General features: G+C 35.4%; 1 protein-coding gene across 5 annotated transcripts in view; it reads left to right on the top strand.

Moving 5' to 3' along the window:
* The window catches only part of Wnk3 (WNK lysine deficient protein kinase 3), a 200,532-nt gene that overhangs the window by 132,902 nt on the left and 39,888 nt on the right, over positions 1 to 27,742 (top strand). For all 5 annotated transcript variants that reach the window (XM_013502859.1, XM_013502858.1, XM_013502860.1 and 2 more), the window contains 7 exons: positions 14,324 to 14,388; positions 17,596 to 17,743; positions 19,248 to 19,364; positions 20,520 to 20,675; positions 20,757 to 20,808; positions 22,368 to 22,502; positions 22,960 to 23,903. In XM_013502859.1, the coding sequence (XP_013358313.1) occupies positions 14,324 to 14,388; positions 17,596 to 17,743; positions 19,248 to 19,364; positions 20,520 to 20,675; positions 20,757 to 20,808; positions 22,368 to 22,502; positions 22,960 to 23,903 (1,617 nt within the window). The remainder of the gene's footprint in view (positions 1 to 14,323; positions 14,389 to 17,595; positions 17,744 to 19,247; positions 19,365 to 20,519; positions 20,676 to 20,756; positions 20,809 to 22,367; positions 22,503 to 22,959; positions 23,904 to 27,742) is intronic.

Here is a 27,742-nt window from a genome sequence, read left to right as displayed (position 1 = left end):
ATTCAAGAATGTATGGTTTAATCACCAGGTGTTTGCATAGTTTTTATGATTCCTTTTGCTGTTGATTTCTAGTTTCATTCCATTATGATCTGATAGTATGCGGGAATTATTTCAATTCTTTTATATGTTATTAAGCTTTATTTTTAAGCCAGTCTCTTTTTTTAGGAATAAGAATAGGAAAGGAAGAAGTTAAATTATTGTTATTTTCAGATGACATGATTTTCAGATGACATGATTCTCTACATAGAAGACCCCAAAAACTTCTGCATTTAATTACCAAATTCATTAGCATAGCTGAATTCAAAGTCAGTACTGAATAACCAATAACTTTCCTGTACACAAATAACAAACTCACTGAGAGAGAAATTAAGGAAACAACACCTTTTAAAATACCACCCAAAAATGTGAAATACCTAGGAATCAATCTAAGAAAGGAAGTAAAAGACCTCTAAAACTACAGTACTCGATATCATAAAATAGAAATTTATCCCTTCTTCTTGGTTATTAAGATCCAATATAGTGAAAATGGCCATATTTCCAAAATTGTTATACATATTTAATATAATCTCTATAAAAATTCCAATAGCATATCTCACAGAATTAGAGAACACAAACCTAAAATTCATTTGAAACCAGAAGAGACCTAGAATAGCAAAGGCAATTCTGGGCAACAAATGCAAGGCAGGGGGCATCACAATCCCTGACTTGAAATTATACTACAAAGCTACTGTCATAAAAACAGCATGGTACTGGCAAAAAACCACAATGACAACAATAACAAAACAGACCTGTGGATCAGTGGAACAGATTAGAAGATGCAGAAACAACTCCAAACATACTCAGGCACCTTATCTCTCACAAAGGAGCAAACTCCTGCAAGAGAAATAGTCTATTTAATAAGTGGTGCTGGAAAAATGGGCTTTTCACATGCCAAAGATTAAAATTTGACCCATATCTTTCACCATGCAGTAAACTAAATTTGAAATGGATCAAGATCTAAACATTTAAAACAGAAACACTATATCTGCTGGAAGATAGAAAAGGTAGAACTCTTGAAGACATTGGTCTAGACAGAGACTTCATGAACAAAATCTCAGTCACACAGGAAATACCAAAAAGAATGAACAACTGTGTTCTCATCTTATTAAAAATGTTTAGCACAGCAAGAGAAACCACCAACAGAGTGAAGAGACAACCCACAGTATGGGAAAAATTTTTTGCTAGCTGTTCTTCAGACAAAGGATTAATATCTAGAATATATAAAGAAAAAATTGAGCCCCTGCCAAATTTAAAGGCCTAATCTAAAAATGGGCATCTGAGATGAATACATACTTCTCAGAGGAAGAAGTAGAAGTGGCAAATAAATATGTGAAAATATGCTCAATGTCACTGGTCTTTCAAGAGATACAAATTAAAACAGCAAATTAAAACAAATGAGATTCCATCTCAGTCCAGAAAGAATGGTTGTTAGTATGAAATCAACCATTAACAAATGATGGTGGGGCTGTGGAGAGAAAGGAACCCTCCCTCACTATTGTAGGGAGTATAGACTGGCACAACCACCATGGACATCAATGTGGAGAGTCTTCAAAAAACTAAAATTTGAGGTTCTATTTGGCACAGCTATTCCCTTTCTTGGTATCTTCCTGAAGGAATTAAAAACATCATACCATAGTGATATATGCACCTCCTTGTTTATAGTGGCACTGTTTGTGTGTTAAATAAATCCTGCAAACAACCCAAATGCCCATTAGCCAATGAATGGATGAAGAAGATGGGATTTTTTCATACAGTGAAGTACTACTCTGCCATAACAGATAATCTTGAGACATTTCTAGGAAAATGGACATACCTTGAGACCATACTCTTAAGTGAAATAAATCAGGCACACATGTTTAAATATTGCATGGTTTCTCTGGTGTGAGAGCCTGCAAGTAAAGTAAGGACCAAAATGTATAATAGATATAACAGATGGGAAGAAAATATTCAAATGAAAAGGAGAACAGGGAGGAAGGAGTGGAAAGGAAAGAAGTGACAAGCACAAAAAGAGAATAGAAAGGAAAAAAATGGAAACAAAGCTTTTGTAAATAAGTGGAGGAAGAGGGGTTGAAAGGAGGGCAGTGGAATGGGAAAAAAGAAACAAGATATATGATATACAGGTACAAATTCCCTATGATGAACGTTATCATTATATATATCTTAAGTGTACCAGTAAAAAAGGGAAAAAAATTTTAAAGGAATAAGATTTCCATGTACTGCTGAGAAATATGTGTATTCTGTTGTTAGGTGAAACACTACAGATATCTTTGAAGTCCATTTATTCAGTGGTGTAGTTTAATTCTGTTATTTCTTTATTAATTTTTTGTTTGGTTGTCTATTTATGAAGGTAGAGAATTGAAGTCCCTCACCATGATTTTATTGGTGTCTATCTGTCCTTTTATGTCCAGTAGGGTTTTTTTTAAATGAAATTTGTTGTGCTAAATATATATATATATTTATTATCTCTTTCTGTTGAATTATTCCTTTCATTAGTTTGTACTGATCTTCTTTGTCTCTTCTGGTAAATTTTAGCTTAAAGTGTGCTTTGTCTGAAAATAGGGTAGATACTTCTATTTGCTCAGTTGCTTGGAGTATCATTTTCCATCTTCCCATTTTCACACTATGTGTATTTTTGTAGATATGGTGTGTCTCTTCCAGGGAACATATAGTTGGTTTTTGTTTTTTGATCCAGTCTGCCAATCTGTATCATTTGACTAGGGAGTTAAGATCATTAACATTGAGAATCATTATAGTAAGGTATTTACTGAATGCTGTCACTGCACTATTTTTCCAGTGCTGATTCTTCTATTGTTTTCCTTTTGTTTAACCATTCTTCATTTTAGATTTATACTTTGCTCTGAGATCCTTGGTGTTTCTTGTTTCTGCATCACTTTCTAGGATTCCCATGGTATTTTCTGCAATGTTAGCTTAGTGGTCATGAATTTCTTTCGGAGATATTTGTCACGAAAAGACTTTTTCTGTCTTAATTGTGAGGGCTAATTTAGCAAGATGTAGAAGAGTGGGTTGATAATTGTTTTGGGGGGCTTGAAAAAATTTGTTCCATGCTCCCCTGTTTGGGTTTGTGCTAAGAAATCCACTGTTATTTTAATAGGCTTGCCTTTATAGATTACTTGCTGGTTTTTTTAAACAGCTTTAATATTCTGTCTTTGTCCAGAGTTTTGACTGTGATGAGTCTTCAAGAGGTTCTTTTTTTTTTTTTTTTTTTTGGTTTTTCTTCGGTACCGGGAACCGAACTCACGACCTTGCGCTTGCCAGGCAGGCGCTTTTGCCGCTGAGCTAAATCCCCAGCCCCTTCAAGAGGTTCTTTTCTGGTCATGGCTATTTGGGATTCTGTGTACCTCATTTAGCTGGACATTCAATTCTTTCCCATATTTGGAAATTTTTCTGTTGTGATTTTGATGAATAAATTTTTTGTAACTTTTGAGTTACCTTCTAATGTTTCCTTAACTCCTATAATTTTTCTGTCCTTTTTTTTTTAGTCATCTACCAGCTGTTGGACCCAGCTGCCATGATGTCTCCTTTTTATGATATCATTTGTTTTGTTTTGTTTTTTGTTTTTCTTCTGGTACCAGGAATCGAACTCATCACCTTGCGCTTGCCAGGCAGGTGCGGTGCTGCTGAGCTAAATCCCCAGCCCCCTATGATATCATTTAGTATTAGAGATTGACTGCTCAGATGAGCACTGCATGTAGCAGTCCAGCCATCACTGCTTCTTCCCTCAGGGAGTTAGATACTGTCTCAAGATGGTTTTAATTTTGTGTTTTAGAGGAATTTTAATTTCCAGTGCATCTGCAGTACACATCCAGTATCTCTGCTTGGTTGTAAAATGGCATTTCAAAGTTAATGTAGTTTGACAGGTATGGTGGTACATGCCTGTAATCTCAGCACTCGGTAAGCTGAGGCAGAAGGATTGCCTCCAGTTGGAGGCCAGCCTGGGCTACATAGTGTGTTCAAGGCAGGCCTAAACTACATAGCAAGATCCTGTCTCAAAAATCAAATCAAAACTAAAATTAATATATTTTCAATTAAACATTTCTGACCAACCCAAGCCTGCTACTTTCATCCCCATCTCAGCAAAGGCAATTCTGTTTTTCCTATGGTTCATGTCTTATATCTGTGGGCATCTTTTATTCTTCTCTTTCTCTCATATCCTACTTTAAACCATTAGGGGGCTGGGGATTTAGGTCAGCGGCACAGCGCCTGCCTGGCAAGTGCAAGGTGGTGAGTTTGATTCCCGGTACCAGGGAAAAACAAACAAACAAACAAAAAAAAACCATTACCATGTCTTTTGATTCTTGTAAAAATATGTCTAAAACCTGAGTTCTTCTCACCACCTCCACTGTTATCATGCTGATCTCTTAATTTAATAATTGCAGTGCCCTTAGTGGTACATGCCTGCAGTCTTAGCACTCAGGAGGAGGAGGTAGGAGGATTGCTGCAAATTCAAGGCCAGTCTGGGCTACATAGTGAATTCAAGGCCAGCATGAACTTTAGAGCAATATCCTCTCTCAAAAAAAGATAATAATAATAATTGCATTGCCTTCTCAATTGTTCTTGCCCTTGCTCCTTTTGTAGCATTTTTCTCATTATAAAAACAGAATGATCCTTTCAAACTCTCAACTCTATGCAAAACCTCTCCTTGCCTATCTCACTCAGTAAAAGCCGTAATACTTTATTTAATGGCCTGCAAATTCCACAGGATTTAGACTCCTCTGGCCAACTCTCTGACCTTGTGTAGATTTTCATTGACTTCCATCATTCTTTCAAATGATGATTAAATCTTTCCACAGATTCATAATTTGAGGACAAGGAGATGTATACATTCTGTGTATTAGTAGGCATTGATCCTTTGTAGTTCTTCAGTACTGATGTTTGGTTTACATTTACTCCCATAATGCATTCTCCATTGCTGTGAAATAATTGAGTATATTAAAGATTATAAACTCCAACATGTAGAGCTACCAAAACTCTTTCTTTCAGCATCCTTCCTAATTTGGTTTTACTTTAGGGGTTTTGCTATTCAGGATGCTAAATGGCTCCATCAGTCCTTTCCTTTTCATTTCCAATATTCATTCTGACATTAAAAAGATTTTTAGTTACTCTGTCGAAATATTTGTAGCAAACTTATAGGCTGAGATAAGACCAGTGCCTCATGAATTTATTGACAAGTTGACACAGACCCTTGGTCAATCTAACTGGGGACAAATATTAGGATAAAAGTGTGAACTGTAAATCTCCCTTTAGTTGAGTTCCTCTCAATCCAGTTCTTACCAGCACTGTACTTGATGTAACTTCTTCCTAATTTTTGTCAGTCTTTTGTGTGTCTTTGGGGTACTGATACATTTTTATCTTTTTGGTCTATTTAACAGCCTGGGTATTAATTATGTGAGTTTGCAGCTGTGCTTTGGATAAATTGTTTCTTAGTATAAGTTTCATTATTCAGAATTTTAGCTTCACCAAAAATTGGGCTTAGACAAGTTGTGACTTTATAGATTAAGAATTCTATACAAGTAAAAAAAAATCTAAGCTATTGAGCATCATTATACCATGCTAATTTCTCTCAAATAATCAAAAGTTCTCTTAACCATATAGTATATATTGGCTTGAGCCAGTTTGTATCATTAGATCTGAGTTTGAATTCTACCCCTTTGAATCTGCATAATTTGAGAAGTGTTATTTAATTTCTCTTTGCTTTGGTTGGTCTGGATTTATTTTTGGGTACTTGTAACTGAATCAAGGGCCTCACACATGCTGGTATGCATGGTACCACTTAGCTTCATCTCAGCCCGTTTTGTTTTTTATTTTGAGACAATATCTTACTAAATTATGCAAGATGGTCTTGAACTTGTGGTCTTCCTGCTTCAGCCTTCTGAGTAGATGAGATTACAGGCATGTGCCATGATATATGCTTTGTTTCTTTTAGTTTGTAAAATGAAGTTTAAAAATGTCTCCCTTGAGCCGGGCGTGGTAGTGCCCACCTGAAATCCCAGCACTCAGGAGGCTGAGGCAGGAGGATTGCTGCGAGTTCGAGGAAAGCCTGGGCCACAAAGTGAGTTGAAGGCCAGCCTGAACCTGCATAGTGAGACCATGTCTCAAAAAAGAAAATAAATAAAGAAAGAAATATTAAAATATCTCCCTTGCATTTGAAACTTATTTTAAAATGTGTAGAAATAAAACAGGTCAATGGATAACTATGTAATAATACATATGTAGTAAATTTTGTACATTCGTTTTTACTGAACAATTCACTCAGCTTTTCTATATGTTGGGAAAGTTTTATAACGTTTAAAAAATGCCAAGTTTGCAGGCTTATTAGAATTAGATGAGATAAAATGTGAGAAGTACCTGACATATACTAAGTGACCAATAGTAGTCACTAAAAAGCACTTCAAAATGTGCTTTATAGCACCAATAACAGAATAAGGCAATTTATGAAGTTTAAAAGTACCTCCCAGTTTTAATAGTCTCCTTTACTCCTTTTACTCTAGAGAAAAAGAATCGGTAGGGTATTGTCCATGGATTTGACTTTTTGCCTCCTCTCAGCCCTTGCTGTCATCTCTATCAGGGAATGGTTTCTAAAGTGCAGGCAGAGCTGACCCACTGATTGTGGGAAGGGAGGTCTGGTGGACAACATAAAGAAGAAAGAGCCATTAGGCAGCTAATAGAGTGGATCTGTAGTATAGATAATGAGTCTTTGCCTTAGGTACTCCTTGGACTCATTTGTTAATTCTTTTTTCTTCCCTCAATTTTTGCCTCTATCACCTTATATTCAGCCTCCTTATTGGTAAAATAAGGATTAAAAATATATACTGCTAGAGAAAACATTCCTAAAATTCATCTGGAACCAGAAGAGACCTAGAATAGCAAAAGCAATCCTGCGCAACAAAGGAAAGGCAGGAGGAATCACAATCCCAGACTTGAAATTATACTACAAATCTGCTGTGATAAAATCAGCATGGTACTGGCAAAAAAAAAAAAAAAAAAAAAAAAAACAAACCTGAAGATCAGTGGAACAGATTAGAAGATACAGAAACAACTGCAAGCATACTCAGCCAGCTTATCTTTGACACAGGGGCCAAACAAGTTCACTGGAAGAAAGATAGCCTCTTTAATAAAGAATGCTGGAAAAACTGGGTTTCCACGTGCTGAAGACTAAAACTAAACCCATGTCTATTACCATGCACTAAACTAAAGTCAAAATAGATCAAAGATATAAATATTAAAACAGAAACACAAAATCTATTAGAAGAGAAAGTAGGTAGACAGCTTGACATAGGGGTAGGCAGAGACTTCATGAACAGAAACCAAACTGCACGTGAAATACTTCAAAGAATCAACAACTGGGATCTCATCTTATTGAAAAGTTTTTGCACATCAAAAGAAATCACCAACAGAGTAAAAAGAAAACCCACAAATGGGGAAAAAATTTTAGCCAGCTGCCCCTCAGACAAAGGACTTCTATCTGGGACATAGAAAGAATTTTAAAAAATCAGGCCCCCAAAATTCAAAGACCCAATCCAACAATGGGCATCTGAGATGAATATATACTTCTCAGATGAAGAAGTACTAATGGCGAATAAATATATGAAAAAATGTTCAACATCATTAGTCATCCGAGATATGCAAATTCAAACAACACTGAGATTCCATCTCACCCCAGAAAGAATGGCTATCGTTAAGAAATCAACCAATAACAAATGCTGGAGGGGCTGTGGGGGAAAAGGAACCCTTCTCCACTGTTACTGGGAGTGTAGACTGGTGCAGCCATTGTGGGAATCAGTGTGGAGATTGCTCACAAAACTAGGTTTAGAAGTCCCACTTAACCTAGCTATTCCCCTTCTGGCTATTTTCCCAGAATTAAAAACATCATACAACAGCAATACATGTGCACCCATGTTTATAACAGCACAATTTGTCATAGCTAAATCTTAGAAATGACCCAAATGCCCATCAACTGAGGAATGGATAAAAAAGATGTGGTGAATAGGTATATTGCCGATGTCTGTGGTTTATTGAAAGGAATAGTAAATGCTTAAAATTTTCTTTTTCTTGACCAATTTTGCATGCTTGAATTTGGTAATCAGAATGACTGATCTGAAAACAACAATATGCAGTATAAGAACCATTGTTGAACTCCTACCATCTTGTGTGGTGAAGCTCTGCATCATTTCCAATGTTTTTTTTTTATTACTTGTTACTGTCTTTGATCAATCTTACATTCTTATGTCTAGTGGACTGAGCAACTTCATTGAAGATAACAGTATGTAATATAGCAACCATTGTTAATTCTTATTTTGTTTTGAGGTCTTGTATCATTTTTGTTGTTTTTGTGTTGTTTTGATTTTGTCTTCATTGTTAGATTTGTTTAATTTTTAAAATTAAAAAAATTTTTAAAAGATGTGGTATTTTTATACAATGGAGTATTACTCAGCTATAAAAAAGATAAACTCAAGGCTTTTGTAGGTAAATGGATGCAACTAGAGGCCATACTCATAAGTGAAATAAATCAGACCCACATCTGTAAACATCATATTGTCTCCCTAGTGTAAGAACCTGAAAGAGTAAATAAAACCCAAAACATACAATAGATACTATGAAAGGGAAAGAAATTGCTCAAAGGAAGGAACAACTGGGATGAGAGAAAGAAAGAAGGCAAAAATAATACAGAGAGAAGGATAGCTGGGATAACTGTACTGCTGATGTCTGGTGGATTATTGAAAGGAACAGTTAATGCTTAAAATTTTTTATTTTGACCAATTTTGCATGCTTGTATCTGGTAATCTGAGCAACTGACTTGAAGACAACGATATGCAATATAACAACCATTGGTGAATTCCTACCGTCTTGTCTAGTGAAACTCTGTATCATATCTAATTTTTTTTTAATTATTATTTTTTTACTCTCTTCAATGGTTTGCTCAATCTTGCCGTGTTACATCTGGTAATCTGAGCAACTTCGTTGAAGATAACAATATGTAATATAACAACTACTGTTAATTCCTATCAGTTGTAATGTTTTTGCTTTGTTTTGTTTTTGTCTGTTATGTTGGTATTTTCCTATTTTTTTTACTATTCTCTTTAGAATAAAAAAAATACATATGGCGAAAAATTTTTTTAAAATACATACTGCCTACAATTGTAAGGGTTGAATTAGGTTAATTAGTGTTTATGAAGTACTGAGCATTTAATAAATGCTCAATGAATAGCAGTTCTGCTATAATAAAAATAAGAACATTATAAGGAAAGATATTTATTGAACCATTATTTTTTTCTCAAAGATCTTATAGTATTGTAGGGGCAGAAAGATCTCAAACAAGTTCATAAGAGTTTCTTAAATGCCAAGACAATAATATGGCCCACAGAAATCCTGGCCTTGTTTTGCCTCTCACTTTAGCCTTGTCCTCTTTTGGCAAGAGAGTGTCCAGAGATGCTTTGGGTTTATTGGACTTTGCCAGCAAAGTTTAATTAGGAAAAGGGATTGGTTGATCTCTTTCACTTGGATTTGAAATTAAAAGAAGAAAGGAAAGAAGGATGTCATTTCCTGCCTTGTTTCTTCTTTTCCTAGTCAACCTATACTGAGAGATTTTTTTTTCTTTCCTCAGTGTGTTAGATGTTAGACTAGCTTCTAATGAGATTATATAATTAACTCTTTCACATAATCACTGTTGAAAGACTAAGTTAATGCCTTAGGAAATACATATTTTTGTACACATATTCAATAAAGTGGATTCAACTTAATAAATGTTTCTGTTCAAGAAACTTCAAAAGAATGATGGTAAGTCCTAGCAAAATGGAGCACTAGGCTTCCTGATGCATAAATATAGAGTCAAAGCATGTATATTAAATGAAACAAACAAAAAAAAGAAACAAGGTATAGTTACTATGACAGTTATCTGGAATTACATATTATAACCACTTACAATAATTAATAGAATAACTAATGCTATTTTGTGTTGGTCTTCAGAATCATGGCTTTTTGACTCATCTGTCCTCTCTGATAGCTTCAAATTAAGTTCTGTCATAATATTTCCAGGAGTTTCAAAAGCAATTTTTACTAAGAGGTACAAAGTCCTTTTTGCAGTTGTCTTTCAAATTTAATAAAATGTTTCAGTTTTACTTTTGTCTAAAATGGTTATTATATTATACATTCAAATAATGGGGACTTTCCTTAAGACTACCAGATTTTATGTTTGAAAATTCTGGATGAAGTCTAATTTATTTTTTTCTGTCATCAGTGGAAGGTGAATATAGATAAGCTTATTTAACACTTTGGTATATACTCTTCCAGACCATAATATATATATCCTCTCTACTTAAAACATTATTTTATATGTTTAAGCACATTTTTAAAGGGTTATATAATATCCCTTAGTTTGGGCATACCATTATTTATTTAATGGAGCAACTAAAGGAGATAAACATCTTTTTTTCTATTTATAATTATATTCCATGCTACGAGGAATATTCTTTGTTTTAGTTTTTGTTCTGTGTGTGTATGTTACGAGGGATTTAGCCCAGATAATTCCCACTAAGCTACACCCTCAGCTCTTTTATTTTTTATTTTGAGAAAGGGTCTGGTTAAGTCCCTAAGTTGCCCAGGCTGAGCTTAAATGTGTAATCCTCCTGCGTCAACCTCCTAGAGCACAAGGACTACAGTCATACACCACCATGCCTAATTTTCTTGTGTGTGTGGTATTGGGAGGATCAAACCCATCGGTGCTGTGCCACTGAGCTATACCTCCAGTCCTTTTTAATTTTTGATTTTGAGACAGGGTCTCACTAAGTTTCTCAGGCTTGCTTCAAACTTGACATCCTCCTGCTTTAGCCTCCTGAGAAGCTGGGGTATCAGGCATGCACCAACTTGCCCAGCATGAGGAACATTCTTGTAGCTAAAGCACTGTATGCATTCTTAATTGTTTCTTTAGGATAAATTTCTAAAATTGGAATTGCTAGAGAAATTGAAGATCTGAATCCTGTTGCTATCCTATCAGTGACTTATAAAAGCACCAATTTTCTTACACACTTAATAATTGCTATCCTTTAACACTGTCAATTATGAAATATATATAATAACATTGGGAAAATGTAGGAAAAAATAACTAAAATTGTATTTCTCTAACATGGCTATTATTATATTTGTTATAATATTCTAGGCTTTTGTCATATGCATAAATTGGTGTAATTACCCAAGAAGTTTTTATTTTCTGCTTTTTAAATTCATTGTTAAGTATTTCCTATTTTTGCTTGGCCTTCATAATTCCAATTTCTAATAGCTACATGATAGCACAATAAATATTTATCTAATGATTGCCCTATTCCTGGACAAGTAACTTGTTGCCAGTTTGTGTTAATGTAATATTTCAATAAAAACAAAGATAACTACCAATTCATTGAACATTTACTATGAAACAAGATGTACACTATATGTTTTTACATGATACTTTTGGAGGGATTGATGTTCAGGATGGTAATCCTCAGTGGTAATATCAGGTGACAAACTTTTTTATAGCACAGCCTTTCTTCTCAAGTTATTCTTTCTTATTTTCCTACCTTCATACATTTATTGGGAGGCTAATCTGTGCCAGGAACTATACTAAGAGGCACCAAGAATATAAAATGAATCAGATGGAGTCCTTAGAGTTGGACATTAAATGTACATGATAAAGAAATATGATAAAAGGCATGATTGCCTGATGGTTCTCTGTCCATTCATTTATTCACTTATGTATACATCGCCTATTTTGCCTCTGAAGCATGAGAAAGAGGTAGTTGCAGACAATGTAACATTTTCCCTTAAATATTTCAGTATAAGAATATCAGCTAGGGATATAATTCACTTGCCTATCATAGGCAAGGCCCTGGGTTCAATCTCAGTGCATGTGTGCACATGCACACAAATATACACACAGGGCATTTTCTTAAATAGCCACAATACTGTGACCAAATTTAGAGAATTAAACACAGATAAACTACTATTATCTAATCTGTTGTCCACATTGAAATGTTACCTATCATTTGAGGGCCACAGATATAGCTCAGCTGCACAGCGCCTGCCTGGCAAGCGTGAGGTTGTGATTTCAGTTCCCAGTACCAAAACAAAAATGTTACCATTTGTTCAGAGAATGTCCTTTGTAGCAGCTTCTCCCAGTCATTGCCTTCTTTGACATCTCTTTTGTTTCCTTTGGTCTGGTATAGCTCCTCAGTCATCCTTTATCTTTCATAACATTGATATTTTTTGCCAAGCATGGTGGCGCACTCCTCTAATCCTGCACTTGGGAGGCTGAGGCTGGAGGATGGTTGCAAGTTCAAGGCCAGCCTGAACTGCATAGCAAGACCCTGTCTCAAAAAGAAAAAGAAAAAAAAAAAGACAGAAAAAAACCATTGATTTTTTTTTTTTTTTAAGGTGAAGGCTAGTTATTTTGTAGAATGTCCTTCAATTTGAGTTTGTCTGCTTTCCTCTTTTTTAGATTCAGATTATAAATTTTTTTGTTGGATTACCACAATGCAAATTATGTTGGTTTGTTCCAATAATGGAGAGGTTACATGTGGTTAAGATGGGGTGTTCCAAGTTCTTCCACAGAAAAGTTAAACATTTTTTGCCTTTGTAATTGAAAAGTACTCTGTAGGGAGACAGTTTTAAACTACCTATTATTCATCCAACTTTTGCCCTCCAGTTTTAGCATCCCTTTATGATTTTCTAGCTCCATCATCAGTCCTTATAGTTATTAATTGTGTTTTTACTGTAAAAGGTTTCCCTTTCTTACTTACTTGTTTGTATCAGTATACATTTATGGATTCTTATTTTATGGAATGGATTATATTCTTTTATTATTGTTATTTAATTTGATACTGAAATTAAGATTTGAGATACTGAAATCCCAGATTTGGGCAGTGGAAACTCCTTCACATTGGCTTCTGTGTGTTTTTGGTATGTCCCATAATTATTTGAGCAGGTTTTTTTTCTTTTTGGCATAGTAATGCTCATCTTATACTTTCCTTGTCCCATTGCTAAAGTCAGCCATTTCTCCAAGGAACCCTCATCTTAAGTTTAGAAGCCAAGATGTGAGGTAGCATATATACTTTTTCTGAGTCCCCAAGACAATTTTGCTGTTTCTGGAGCCCACCGCCATAAAGGCTTTTATATAGAAATTCTGTCCAGATATTTGCTAACTGGACAGGACTCAGGAGAGGTAAAAATAGTCTGGGCAGGTGGAGGAACATATTCATAATATATGGAAGATCCCAACTCATACAGAGGAACTAAAATTTAACGTAGTTTCAAGAAGAGAGATGAAAATAAGAGAATCAAGCAGAGTTTAAAAAACAAGTTCATCAAGGATTATTTTCTACCTGGAAGAATTTAACTTTTTAAGAGATGAGAAACCAGGGTATACCTGGTTAGGGAAATAATCTCTTTTATTAAAGTTGCATTCTAAGATCCCTCTGTGCTGTCACCAGTGGCAGTGCATAGAGGATAGATTAGGCAAATATTTAAAATTATTTTCTGACAGTACTGTTATATTATTATGTACATTCTTTTTTATTTTTTTATTTTTTGAGATGGGGTTTCACTGTGCTGTTCAGGCTGGCTGTGAACTCACTTTGTAGCCCTGGCTAGCCTGAAACTTGCAGTGATCCTCCTGCCTCAGCCTTCTGAGTGCTGGGATTATAGGCATGCACCACCAAGCCAGGCATTTACATTCTTAATGGAAGTTTGAGTCATTGATTTATCTTCCTGTGGAATGGCAGTATACCATCTTTTGTTTTTTGTTTTGCCTTTTTGAGACAGGGTTTCACTATGCCATTCAGAGTGGCCTTGAACTCACTTTATAGTCCAGGCTGGCCTCGAACTCACAGCAATCCTCCTGCCTCAGCCTCCCAAGTGCTAGAATTACAGGCATGTGCCACCATGCCTGGCCCAGTATATTATTGTTTAAGTAGCAGTTTTACAGCCAGGACTGGAAGCTCAATAATAATGTTCTCTGTTGAAAAATAACAAACAAAAGTACATGAAACAGTGCTAATTTTTAAATGAAAAATCTTGAAGAATCTAAGATACATTTTGATATATTGCTATGTTTTTATATTCAGTAATATTATAAATAATAAGACTGATATAGACATTCAATAATAAAGACATTCTACCTTGCAAGGCTACCAAAATTTGAAATGTAACAATCCTGTTTTTGAAATAGTAGTAAATTATGTGCTTAGCATGAGTTTTGATATTATCATAACAGCTTTTATTTCTGTACTACTAACAGGCTGTATCCCAATTGGCTGGAGCTGAACAACAAGCAGCTCTTCAAAAACCAGATTTAGTTCGAAGGTAAGTATCAAGACATGAAAACATTGAGTATATACTGAAGTGTATGCAGTAATTAGTGCTTAGTGTATCTCAACTAGAAGAAGCTTTAGTGTTCTTATATTTGTGTGCAGGTTTAATAAAAATTGCAGGCATTTTTTTACTTTTAAAATATTAATACAGATAGTATGGATTTTTAAATTAACATTTTCTTAGTCTATAGTATTCAATTGTAAGGAAGCTTAGAAGACTTAAAAAGGAAATAAGAGCTGTGTATGGTGGTACATACCTAGAATCCCAACACTCTGGTAGGCTGAGGCAGAAGAATCCAAAGCCCAGCCTGGGCAATTTAGTGACTTAGCAAGATTCTGCTTCAAAATAAAAACATTTCAAAAGGACTAGGAATGTAGCTCAGTGTGAAGGCCCTGGATAAATCCCTAGTGTCATAAAAGAAAACATAAGGAAATAAATAATACAATTTAGAGTAAAAGTCTAGCTAATCCCAAGTAATAAATTACAGCCAAATATATAAGTGTATTATTACTTGGTAGCTGTAAACTAGTATTTTTCTGCACGTTGTTCTGATTAATTTCTATTATTCTGTCTTTTAAGTTCTCTGATTCTTTCCTTTGTCCTATTTGTGGCATTTGTATCCCTTTGCCCACTCAGTGACTTTTAAAAAAATTTCTGATTACATGTTTAGTTTTATAATTTCCATTTGGTTTTTAAAATATCTTTTATTTGATGAAATTTTGATTTTCTCATTTGCTTCAAGAATATATATAATTGTTTGTTGAAGCTTTTTTGTGGTATTGAGGATTGAACCCAAATCCTCATACACACAAGGCAAGGTCTCTACCACCTAGCCACATCCTCAGGCCTTCAATAAATCATTTTGATGATGGCTGCTTTAATATCCTTTCAGATAATTATAATACCTGATTTATCTTGGTGTTAACACCTATTGATTGGTATTTTTCCATTCAAGTTACGATTTTCCTCATTTTTGGTGTCAGAAAAATTTATTTTTATTTATATTATGGGCATTTTGAATATTAGGTGACTTTGGATCCTACTTATATCTTCTATTTTAGCATGTATTTGCACAGGTCCTGGCCTATTTTCATGGTGATATAGGGGAAAGAAACTCCTAACCTGCTAGATGTCTGGTATAAGTTTGTGTTCTCTAAAATTGAAGAATGAATTTTAGGAACAATGGAGGTTAAGAGCAGAATATATTTATTAGGGGAAAGAAAGCTTCTGTCCAAGACAGAGACAGAAGGGGACCCAAGTGGGTTGCCAAAGACCCTGCATTTCCTAGGGATTTTATAGAGCAAAACCACAAGGTGAGGTGTGTCCAAAGTGGGAAATATGGTGCAAGGTGGGCATCAGGTGGGACAAAACTATGGTCAACCAGTAAAATTACAAGCATAATTACTCAGGTAAAATTGATTACATGGGGATCAAATGGGGAAGCAAGTCACATAGCAAGCAGGCATGAATACAGAACAGGGACTTTTCCTGTAGGGGGTTGGGTTAGTGGCTTTTCCTGGCTTTCTCAAGGTGATGGATACCTATTTAGAATATCAATCCTTGATGTTTACCCTTAGGAAGTATGTGGGTGCATTTGTTTTATCTTTTGTCTTGAGGTCAGGCCCACAGTGGAGGTGCCTATCTCCCCCACAGCTGCAAGACATCTGTTCTTCTGCACTGGCTCCTCTGAGGGCCTAGCCTTGTCTGACTACCTACAATATTTCTATCTAACTCAGTTACCTACAACGAGATGTGGTTCTAATGACAATGTAGTTTTCAGAATAATTATCCTATTCTTGTAGTAATTCTTGTAATAATTCTTGTAATAATTATCCTATGCTTTCTTCACCTGGCACCCCTATCCCTCACCATTGGACTAAAGGGTACAAAGTTCTCTGGGCCTGAAATCCTGGCCACATTCTACTGCTGTGGCTCGTTCTAGGGCCACTGGGGAAGGAAGAGGCCTGTTTAAGCCATCTTCTGCTGTAGGGGTGGGCATCAGGAGACAATGTGTTTGGGCTGCTTGCACCTTGACTGGAAATCAGTAGACTGTGAGCTGTGACTACCTTTTGTCACAGGGTGGGTGTTGGGAGATGCCAAGCCGCTATATTTTTTCAAGTCCTGGGGATCTCTAGACAGTGTGCTTTCCTCTTTTCATTTTTAGTGCCTGCATGGGATTGCCTACTGTATTACATATTTTCATATTTCTTTTAGCTGTACTTAAGGGAAATAAGAAAAGTTGAGTTTTTGCCATCATGATCCAAACCGTAATAAAGGTTTTTTTATGGTTACTTTGGAATATACACAATTTAGCCCATTGAGTAAAATTATGTCTCTCTCTTCCTCTAAAGATATTGTTACTGCCATTTCTCGGTATATTTAAAACCTCTAGGATCAGTATTACTTATTTAAAATAAATTTTTTTTGTAGTACTGGAGACAGAAACCACACCCCTAGCCCTTAGGGAAAAGTATTAGTCTACCACTTGTATTTATGTAAAAAAAAAAAAAATTAGTATTTTTTTATCTCTTTTTTTGTGTATCTTTATACACTTGCTTTGTGAATTGTTTTTAGAAGGGCCTACCTAAAAGTTAATTTTAAAAATATCTATTTGAAAAAAGGATCTCTTGTGGGGAGCAATTATTGGGGATTAAACCGAAGTCCTTCACACTTACTTACACTCCAACTCTTCTTCTATTTTGAGACAGGGTCTTGGTAAATTCCCCAGACATGCCTCAAAATTATGATTCTTCCTGGTTTGGCCTCCCAGAGTGCTGAAATTATAGGTATATGCCAATGCCAAAGCCAGCTCGCCTATCATCCCAGTACTCTGGGAGGCTAAGTCAGGCAGCTCACAAGTTCAAGGTCCAGCCTGGACAACTTAGCAACACCCCATCTTAAAATAAAAAGATTGAGGATGTGTAGCTCAGTGCAAAGGCTAGGGTTTGATCCCCAGTACTGCAAAAAAAGAGATAAATTTATTGAAATATAGTTTTTATACTATACAATTTACTCATTGAAAGTATATGATCCAGTGGTATTCGTATGTTCAGAGCTGTGAAATCATAAATTTAAAAATATATTGTAATATTTGTTTATTTTTCCATAAACTTGTTATTTATAATTTTATAATTGGAAGTTTTTCTTAGATTTTTACTATCACAATTTGAATGAGTTCCTTTTTTAAAAAATTATTAGCTTGAATCAAGATGTGGCAGCTATGAAAGAAAACACCTATAACCCTGATAATCCAAGTGGAAATGGCAAACCGGATCGGATCAAACAGAGAAGAGCTTCCTGTCCCCGACCAGAGAAGGGGACTAAATTTCAGCTTACTGTTCTTCAGGTCAGTGTGTAGGTATGGTTTGGTTACAGGTACATGTAGAGGTCTTGGAGGGCCGGGAGAAGCAATACAATGGAAGCAGATGTAGAATATTGTGGAACTCTCTGTAAATTAACTTTCCTTCATTAAAATATTTCTAATAGGAATATTATGTGTTAATTGATTAACTTGGAGAATATAGGATAAATATGAGGAAGAAAATAAATATCACTTATAATCACCACTCAGAGATAGCTCCTGCGAGCATTTTAGTTTGTTTTCATTTTTTCTTATATGTATGTGTAGAATGTTACAGTATTAAGACTGTAATGATATTAGTCTAGTAGCGAAAATGTATTGAATTCTTCTGTGGTAGGCACCCTACATGACATTTTATCACACAGCCATTTTATCATGTAATCCTTCCAAAGCTCTGTGTGATAGGTAGAAGTATACTTATCTTTACAAATGAGGATACTGCATATCAAAGAAATACTTTGCCTAAGATCATTGAACTAGCAAGTGATCAAGTGAGATCTGAACCTATATCAGATATTAAAGCCCATATCTCCAGTCAATATGATACCAATTTCAAATGGCTGTTTAAACCTACATGCAATTTTATATCCTCTCTCTCTAAAAACATAATATCATGTATATTTTCATGTGTCATTATTTTTAAATATTATATTTTAAGTGACTGCATTAAACAGTCATTTGTGCGAGGATATAGTTTAGTCATTCCTCTACTGTTCATTCTTTCTGTCTTTCTGTCTCTCTTTCTCTATGAACCAAACATCCTATAACATGTTTTTTTGTATCTATCTCTTATTATTTCCTTATGACATATCCCTAAAAGTAAAACTAGTGGATTAAAGAGTATGATAATTTGGAAGCTGCAGGTATAGCTCAGTGGTAGAGCATGTGCTTAGCATGTGCAAGACGCTGAGTCCTCTCCAGCAACAAAAAGTATGAAGCTTTCATAAGTTTCTAAATACTAGCTAGAATAAGAGACTTTGATAAATGAATGATAGAACTTAGTTACTGTGTTCCACATTGCTATAGTGATTTTTGTAAATTTTTTCTTTGTTATAGAAGTTTTGTTTCATTTTTCCATGGGGTCACATTTATGACATGTTTTTACTGAGTAATTTGTTTGTATTATATTTACTGTGGAATGGATGTTTAGGTGATAGATAGTTCACCATGGGAAAATATAATGTTGCTAGAATCTGAAGGATTGCTGGGCATGGTAGTTTATACCTGTATTGCTAGCACACGGTAGGCTGAGGCAAAAGGATTACCATGAGTTCAAAGGCCAGCCTGCACTACATAGTTAGACCTTGTCTCAAAAAACCAAGGAAAAATGATCCTGAAGTATTTTTTTCTCTTTTTTGTTTATTTTTTATGATTCTGAAGTATTTAAACCAGTTCCATGCATATTTTATGTAAAATCATCTAGATAGTCCATACATAATTTATAAAGAGAAGACAGTGATTCTTAAACTGATGAAATGTGTGCTCTTAGGTGTCAACTTCTGGAGACAACATGGTAGAATGTCAACTGGAGACTCACAACAACAAGATGGTTACCTTCAAATTTGATGTTGATGGTGACGCACCAGAGGATATTGCAGACTATATGGTAAGTATAGAAAATCAAATTACTTTCCCTTTGGCATTCTCTGTCTCTTTATTTTCTCTAGTTCCTCCTCCATTGATTAAGAGCCATTTGTTTTTAAAGAGCATGGTTAGTTTTTAAAATCTCTACAGAGCCAAATTGGTTGTGATTAGGAATAAGTTTCTGCATTTCCTCTGGCCATCAGTATATTTATCTGGAAAATATGAGAGCATACTCTTTTTAAAATCTCTCACTATATGATAAAATCATTGATAAGCTTTTTAACCATTATTTTGTTGCACAAATCCCTGATTACATCAGGATCTTTTGGGGTAAAATCTAAGCATCAGTAGTTTGTCAAGCTACTCAGGTAATTCTACTGTGTTAGCCAGGGATGTAACATCATTAATGTAAGTTATGTTCTTACCTCATTAAATTTTTAACATTTTCTTTGAATGGGTAGGCTTAAGTTAGTGTTTTTCTTCTTTTTTAATAGAGATGTGTCTAGTTTCACGTATAGAATGCAAACTGTTTTTGCTTCTGCATTGCTACATTACTAAGTAGAAATAAGTAATAATTTTATCAGTTCTATCTCTTAACATAATATTTTCTGAAATGTCACTTTTTTCATATTTTTTATGTGTAGTAAGCCTAACTGTACCATTATTTATCATCTCAGTTTTTTGCGCTACTAGAGATTGAACCCAGGGCCTTCATGCTGAGCTGCATGCCTCCTCTTACCATTTTTAAATTTTTTTGAGACACAGTCCTACTAAATTTGCCAAGTGGCCTAGGCTGAGCTCAAACTTGAGACCCTCCTGCCCCAGCCTCTCAGAGTACTGGAATGACAGGCAGTGCCACCAAGTCCAGCTTATCATCTTTGAAGATGCTTCATTTTGTAATATGTGTGGATTATAATTTTTTAGATTTGGACATCCTACTTTTAAATGGTGCCTCAGTTACACTGTTTAAACAACACCCAATTTATAGAACTCCAGATATTTTGAAAAATACTGGCTTCTTATAGATTGCTCCAGACAATGGCATTTCATTGGTGGTCTTATGATACTTGGATTTAGATAACTCCTTTTTTTCTTTCTGGTAATAAGCATTAATACAGTATTATAATTTTGAAGAAACTAAATTCTCGTGTATAGACTGACTTTTATTTTGGGCCAGGTTGAAGATAATTTTGTGTTGGAAAATGAGAAGGAAAAATTTGTGGAAGACTTGAGGGCTATTGTAGGTCAAGCCCAAGAGATTCTTCATGTCCATTCTGCTGCAGAAAAATCCGTGGGAGTTGACTCTGTTACCTTGGAATCCAACAGTAACCAAGTAAGAGCAATTGTTTAGCAAGTAGGTCTTTTTTGATATGTGTTAGGAACTTCATTATTTATCTATTCATTTTTAATTCAGACAGGATCATCTGAACAAGTACAGATAAATTCTGCATCCACTCAACCCAGCAGTAAGTATATTTACTAAAATTTATAATTTTCCTTTTGAAGCAAGACATTTGGAAACTTAATTTATATACCTTCATTGAAAAACATGTTAGCCAATAAAGTAACTTGATAAGTTTGTTATTTTTCCACACTTTTAAAGGACTAGATAGCTCAGAGATAAGAATCAATTCTCCAAATTTCCTCCAAGTGTTGGTTCTTTATCTGATTAACTTATTTCTAGGTTGTTGTATGGCATGTTACCAGAAAAGCAGTCACAGTACTGATGACCTTTAATGGCCTGTTTCAAACAACTGATAAGTTGTTCTTTTCTGATAAAAGATGGATAGAAAGTTTCCGAAGTAAAATTATTATGTTCTAAATTTGCCTTTTGTAGGCCGGGCGTGGTGGCACACACCTGTAATCCCAGTTCTCGGGAGGCTGAGGCAGGAGGATCGTTGTGAGTTCGAGACCAGCCTGGGCTACAAAGTGAGCTCAAGGCCAGCCTGAACTGCATAGCGAGACCCTGTCTCAAAAAGACTAAAATAAAATAAAATAAAGTTGCCTTTTGTTTTAGTAGTCATTCATATCTTGATTTTATCCCACCAGTAATAATGCTTCTACTGGCTGTGATCACTCACTTTTTGTAAATCAGTTACCAGATATACATACAGATACTAAAACTGGGGTTCTTGTGTTTTCTTTTTGGATAACTTAATCTCTCTATTCTTCTCAGCTCTGCTCATGGGTATATAAAGAGTGTCTGGGAGGGGGAGAAGAACCATAGACACATGAAAACCTCTAAAGGACTTTTAACAGCGTGAGGAAGCAAAAGGTGGTGTGAGAGTAATGGAACTAGATGTTGTCAGAAATTTAGTTTGACTGTGTTAGGATGACAGAGTCTTTCTCCATCTTATTTTTCTGGTTAGCAGAGATCTGAGCAGTTTTCTAACGGACAAAGTAGAGGGTTAAGTTTTAAAGAAACTTACTTAAGTTTACAGAGCAGGAATTAAAATGTAGGGATTTGTTTTACTTTGTTTACATGGTTATACAGTAAAATTAACTTCTAATGTATTGTTTTGTAAATATCAGTGCTTGTATTGATTTAAGTACCACTGTAAACAGGATACCCAACAGGAGACACAGGGTGTTTTCGTTTTTGTCCTGTTTTGTTTTGTTGCACTGGGGATTTAACCCAGGGTGTTCTCCTTGAGCTACACCTCCACTGGAGACAGTGTGTCACTAAGTTGCTAAGTTATTCTATCTGGGCTTAAATTCATAATCCTCCTGTCTCAAGAGATGTAAGTTTTGATGGAAAAATGCTTTCCACTTTTTTTCCAGAAAACTAAAGAGTGTCTTGCTTCTAATTACTAATGATAGATACTGTGTGCTTAGTTCTTTATTTTTATTATTTTTTTTTAGTTCTTTAGACTATTTGTCAAGGTTGAGAGATATGGTCTTATAATTATTCAAATATTGTTGGAAACAGAAATACCAAACTGGTTTTCTAATCTGGTTTCCTTAATAAGGTAAACAAATTGACAGTTGCTTAGCATATTAATTTTTTTGCTAATTCTTTCTGTAGATGAATCTGCTCCTCAGTCATCCCCAGTTGGTCGCTGGAGATTTTGTATCAATCAAACAATAAGAAACCGGGAAGCTCAGTCTCCCCCTCTTCAGCCTTCGATGGCTACAGTTCCAGAGCTACAGCCATTTCCTTGTAAGCTTTCATTCTCTGCTAGCTTTGCCTAGACTCAGAAGATACGGATGCAAAATATATAACATATCTTTATCATGTTTTCATGGGTATATTGTGCTTATGACAATTTTCATAAGCATTTTTGAAAGCATTTATGTTAGTATACAATTTAAGCCATTTTTAAATATTTCTGAAAAAAAGAAAAAGATGTTTTTCTTTGACCAGTTAAATTTTGTGATATTTTGAGTCTTACTTACAAGAGTACTCTCACACAGGTTTTCATTTGTCTCTCTCTCTTTTTTTTGTACTAGAAATCAAACTCAGGACCTTGCACTTACCAGGCAGGCACTGTACTCCTGAGTTATATCCCTGGCCCTCTCATTTGTCTCTTGCTTTTCATGTTCCTTTTGAGTTTGGTACTACTCCATGTGTTTTACTTATTAGTACATACTTAGCTATTCCTTTGTTATTGTTCCAGGCTCAAGGAACACAAATAATAAGGAAATATCACAGGATACATTGCTCACTATAGAAAATAATCCATGCCAGCGTGCACTTTTCACCTCCAAAGCAGAACATAAGGATTTAGTTGATGGTAAGATCTCTGAACGTGCTAGTGTAGAAACCAAGCAGCCAGCTATACTTTATCCAATGGAAGATGACAGGCAGATAATGGCACCAAGTACTGGTAATTCTACTTATTCTGCTACTTCGGTTTGTACAGTTCCAGTCAAATGTGATGGACTCACCAGCCAAACAGGTATGTTCATGCCTGTGTATCCATGTCATCAAGCTTCTAGTCAGACTAATGTGTTCATGGCCCATTCTGGCGAATCAACTCAGACTACTGATGACCCCGTTACGACATCAGCACTTGTGTCTGATCAAAAGCCTCAATCCTTATTAGTACAGCAGCCAACTACTGATGCAGAGTTTATTTCCCAAGAAGGAGAAACAGCAGTGAATACTGAAGCAAGTTCTCCTAAGGCAGTCATTCCCACTCAGACCCCTGGCCTTGAAGCAACTACCCTTCTGCCCATTACTATCTTGGAATCAGATGGGGAAAGACCTCCAAAAATGGAGTTTGCAGACAACCGAATTAAAACTCTGGACAAAAAATTAAGAAACCTGCTCTATCAGGAGCACAACACCTCTAGCATCTATTCTGAGAGTCAGAAGGATACCCAAAGCATAGAATCTCCATTTTCTTCTTCTGCTGAAGACACACTTTCCTGTACAGTGCCAGAAGTCATAGCCATCAGTCACTGTGGAATCCAAGATAGCCCTGCACAATCTCCTAATTTCCAACAGGCAGCCTCTAATATTCTGTCCAGTGTGGCTGCGAGTCAGCCTGCTGGCATATCAGTGTTCAAAAGCGACTTGAATGTGATAACTTCTGTATCCAGCGAATTATGTTTACATGTAAGTATCATTCATCCTAATTACTTATTTGCTTTTTATTTTAAAGAAATTCCTTCTCTTAAAATTTGGTCCTCTAAACTGAAATTATCTACGTTATGAGATTCTGAGATCACAAATACCTAAGGGCCATAACGTAGGCTACAGATACTCAGAATTTCTCAGTGGAGATAGCAGATTGGTCATGAGTAAGAGAGCCCTCTGGTGAATTAGCTAAGAACATGAAGCAATGTCTGTGTATTAATGGCAGAACAGAAATTGATAGTGGATAAGAAAACTTGCTTTTCTATTTCTATTTAACAAGAAAGTCTTATCAGTGTCCTCTTCAAAAACTTTATGGTATTAAGCTAATCATGCTGCAGGGCTAATTTATTTGGGAAAAAAGGTAAAAATAATCCCTAATTACATGACTTTTTACAAAATTTTACAGGTTAAGTGTCCCTTATCTAAAATGCTCAGGATTAGAAATGTTTCTGATTTGAGCATTTTTTAAATTTTAGAATATATATGTGCATTTCCATAATGAGGTATCTTGAATATGGGACCTAAATCGAAACACGAAGTTCATTTGTGTTCATATACGCTTTAGGCACAGAACCTGTGAGCAACTATAACAATATTTTTAGTGTACTACATTTTGACTATGAACTCTTACATGAGGCCAGATATGGAACTTTCCACTTGTGGCGTCATTTTTGTTCTCAGAAAATTTCATATTTTGGAGCATTTCAGAATTCAGATTTTCAAATACGGATGCTCACATGTGCAATGTAGGATAATTTCCCTTTTTCTCCCTTCTTCTCCTTTGCCTCTTCCACCTTTTTCTCCTCCTCCTCCCCCTCCGCTCCCCCCTTCCTCCTTCTTCTCCTTCTCCTCCTTCTTCTTCTTTCTTCTTTCTTCTGTTTCTCTGCTGTGCTGGGGATGGGACCCAGGGCTTCATACATGCTAAGCAGTTTCTCTACCATTGAGCCACACCCCATACCTTTTCTCTTTAAGTCAGCCTCTCTCTCTGTGTGTCTCTCTGTGTCTCTCTGTGTCTCTGTCTGTCTGTCTGTCTGTCTCTTGATGGGGCCATTCAGACCAGAATTCCCTTTTGGATTCTTTATTGCTAATGTATACAAATAAAACTGATTTTTATTGTTGATGTGGTACTGTTCAAACTTGCTGAGTTTGTTTATTAGCTCTAACAGTTTTTGGTGCTAGAGCTGGGCGTGGTGATACACCCCTATAATCCCAGCACTCAGGAGCCTGAGGCAGTAGGATTGGTGCAAATTTGAGGCCAGCCTAGGCTACATAGTGAGCTCAAGGCCAGCCTGCACCACACAGGGAGACACTGTCTCAAAAATTCTTTTTTAAAAATAAAAAGTTTCCAGTGGATTCTTCTGAATTTTCTGTATATAGTATAAGATTTTGTCATCTGTCAATAGACATTCTATTAACTTTCCATATCTTGCTTTTCATCACTGTCTCTTTACTTTTTGTACTCAATTTTTAAGCTGCTTTCAGTCTCCTATTCAGCTATCTTTGCATCAAAGGTTATATCTTTTCTAGTAACTGTAGTTCATTATTTTTCTTATAGACCTAGTACAACCACAGGTCAATTAACAGAAATACGTTCTGATAAATGTGTTGTTAGGCTACTTATTTGCGTGCACATCACAGAACGTACTTAAACCTAGATATATAGCCTGTTATATATCTAAGCTATATTGTATAGCCCATTACTCATATTGCAAACCTCTAAGTCAAGGTAGTGTATTGAATACTACAGGCAATTTTAGCACAACTTTATTTTATTTTTTTTTGGAGGTTAAGTGGGAAAATTTATTGGAGAATAGCAATGGGGAATAAGAATAGCTCCTGAGAGACAGGAGAGGTCCCAAATGAATGGGTTGCCTGTAGTCTAATTTTAAATATCTGTGTATCTAAACATAGAAAAGGCACAGTAAAATACTAAGCATTAGGAATTTTCCAGATCCATAATAACCTTATGGGATTACTGTTATATATATAATACATTGTTGACCAAAATGTTGTTATACAATGCATGACTGTATATTCATACATCCTTCTAGAGATGTTAAGGTCTTATTTTGTGTTAATGCTGTTTCCTTGGCTATTCCTCTGTTCAAGTTTAATATTTTCTTAAGGTGTTAAATTTCCATAAGTGTTTGGTTATTTTTAGTTGTTTATTCATCTTTTCATTTTCCCCCATTTCTGTGGGGGAAAATTGTTGCTTAGCCAGGTGTGGTGGTGCATGCCTGTAAGCTTAGCGCTCAGGAGGCTGAAGACGGAGGAGCACCATGAGATCAAGGCTAACTTGGGCTACATAGTTGAAGACCAGCCTAAACCACATAGTGAGACCCTGTCTCAAAAAAACAAAAAACATTCCTTGATTATCTGTCTATAAGTGCTATATACAATTACTATAGCCTTCCTCGGGTAATTGTAGGAAAGGCATACAACATGCTCCCTGACATTAGTATTGTAACTTATCTCTAATGCTGCCTGTAGGGTGGCCTAGTCCATAGTCTTTAAAGGCAGGAGAGCTTCATCTTCCTCCTAGATGTTATCTGCTCCCTATGCTGATCTATCTCTTGGCCACAAACCATTTACTCTTCCTATTCTTATTTAGGGGCAGATATTCTGTGGTCTTTTACTTGTGTGGAGGTGGAAAGAAAGGGAAAGAAATGGCTTTTCCTTCTTTGTACCCCATTCAGTGTACTCTTCCATACACTGATAATCCATTGAGCTGTGAATAAGTCAAGACCTCTGTTTTCACGGAGCTCACACTCTAGTTGGGGCAAACAGCCCCTAAACAAAGTAATAGAAGTAAAGGGCTATGATAGACTAGGGGATTACTCTACATAAAGTGGTCATAGAAAGGTTTGTGGTAGTGACATTCATAGGTGGAGATATTTTCAGTAACCAAAAGAAAGCCAGTATGTAAAGGAGTATTAGGAGGTAACATTAAGAAACAGATAGAAGATAGATTGTGTAGAATTTTATAAGCAGTTAATGACTCATCCATTGGGTGGGCCAGGGCTCACTCTTGTTGTTCCTCTCTCTCACCTTAGTTTGGAGCTTTTTCGTTTGTTTCTCCTTTTTTTCTTTTTTATTAGTTAACAGCATTTTGAAACAGTTCCTACATATGTTATGGTCTGCTTTATTTTCTTTCAGTCATATGTGATTATGTCCATATTTGTTTTTCTTGTTATGTTTGGTGATTTGAATTGATAAGTGGGACTGGAACATATATTAAATATATCATCTTGATCCAGTTACTACATAATGAAAATCTTACCTTTAATTTTAGTGGACCAATGCAACACTTTCTAAATTGTAATATCTTTCAGAGGGTTGTTTTTTTTTTCCTCATTGAAGTGGTATTACCAATCCAAAATGGGTCTTTGGAAAATAAAAGCCCATTGCTCAGAATGTTACTTTCAGTAACCCCTTGTCTGCCCTTAGTATTAATAATGCTTACCCAGAACAGGATTGCTTGTTGTCATGTAGGTTGTCTTCCTTCAGACAAATGCTAAATCCTGTTCTTTGTGTTTTTGTATTCCCTTTTAAACTTGTAGATTGTTAGTAACCATTCTCATGTTTCCCAAAGTATTTATGGTTGTGTATATTAGTTTTTATAGTAATTATTATAGCAAATTTATTTTTAAAGTATCCAATAAAATACTACAGTTAATTATAGGATTTTTTGAGGGGAGTTGTATACAAGGACAAGAAAAAAAAGAGATTGATTTTATAGCCAGCATTGTGTCATGATCTCAATTTTTAGAGAATGATTTTATTTTATTTTATTTTATTTTTTTTTTTTTTTTTTTTTT

The sequence above is a fragment of the Chinchilla lanigera genome, unplaced genomic scaffold (genome assembly GCF_000276665.1).
Source record: "Chinchilla lanigera isolate Chin_1 unplaced genomic scaffold, ChiLan1.0 scaffold00074, whole genome shotgun sequence".
Taxonomy (NCBI): Eukaryota; Metazoa; Chordata; class Mammalia; order Rodentia; family Chinchillidae; genus Chinchilla; species Chinchilla lanigera.
The sequence above is the reverse complement of the archived record's forward strand: the minus strand, read 5'-3'. Positions and strand labels throughout refer to the sequence as shown.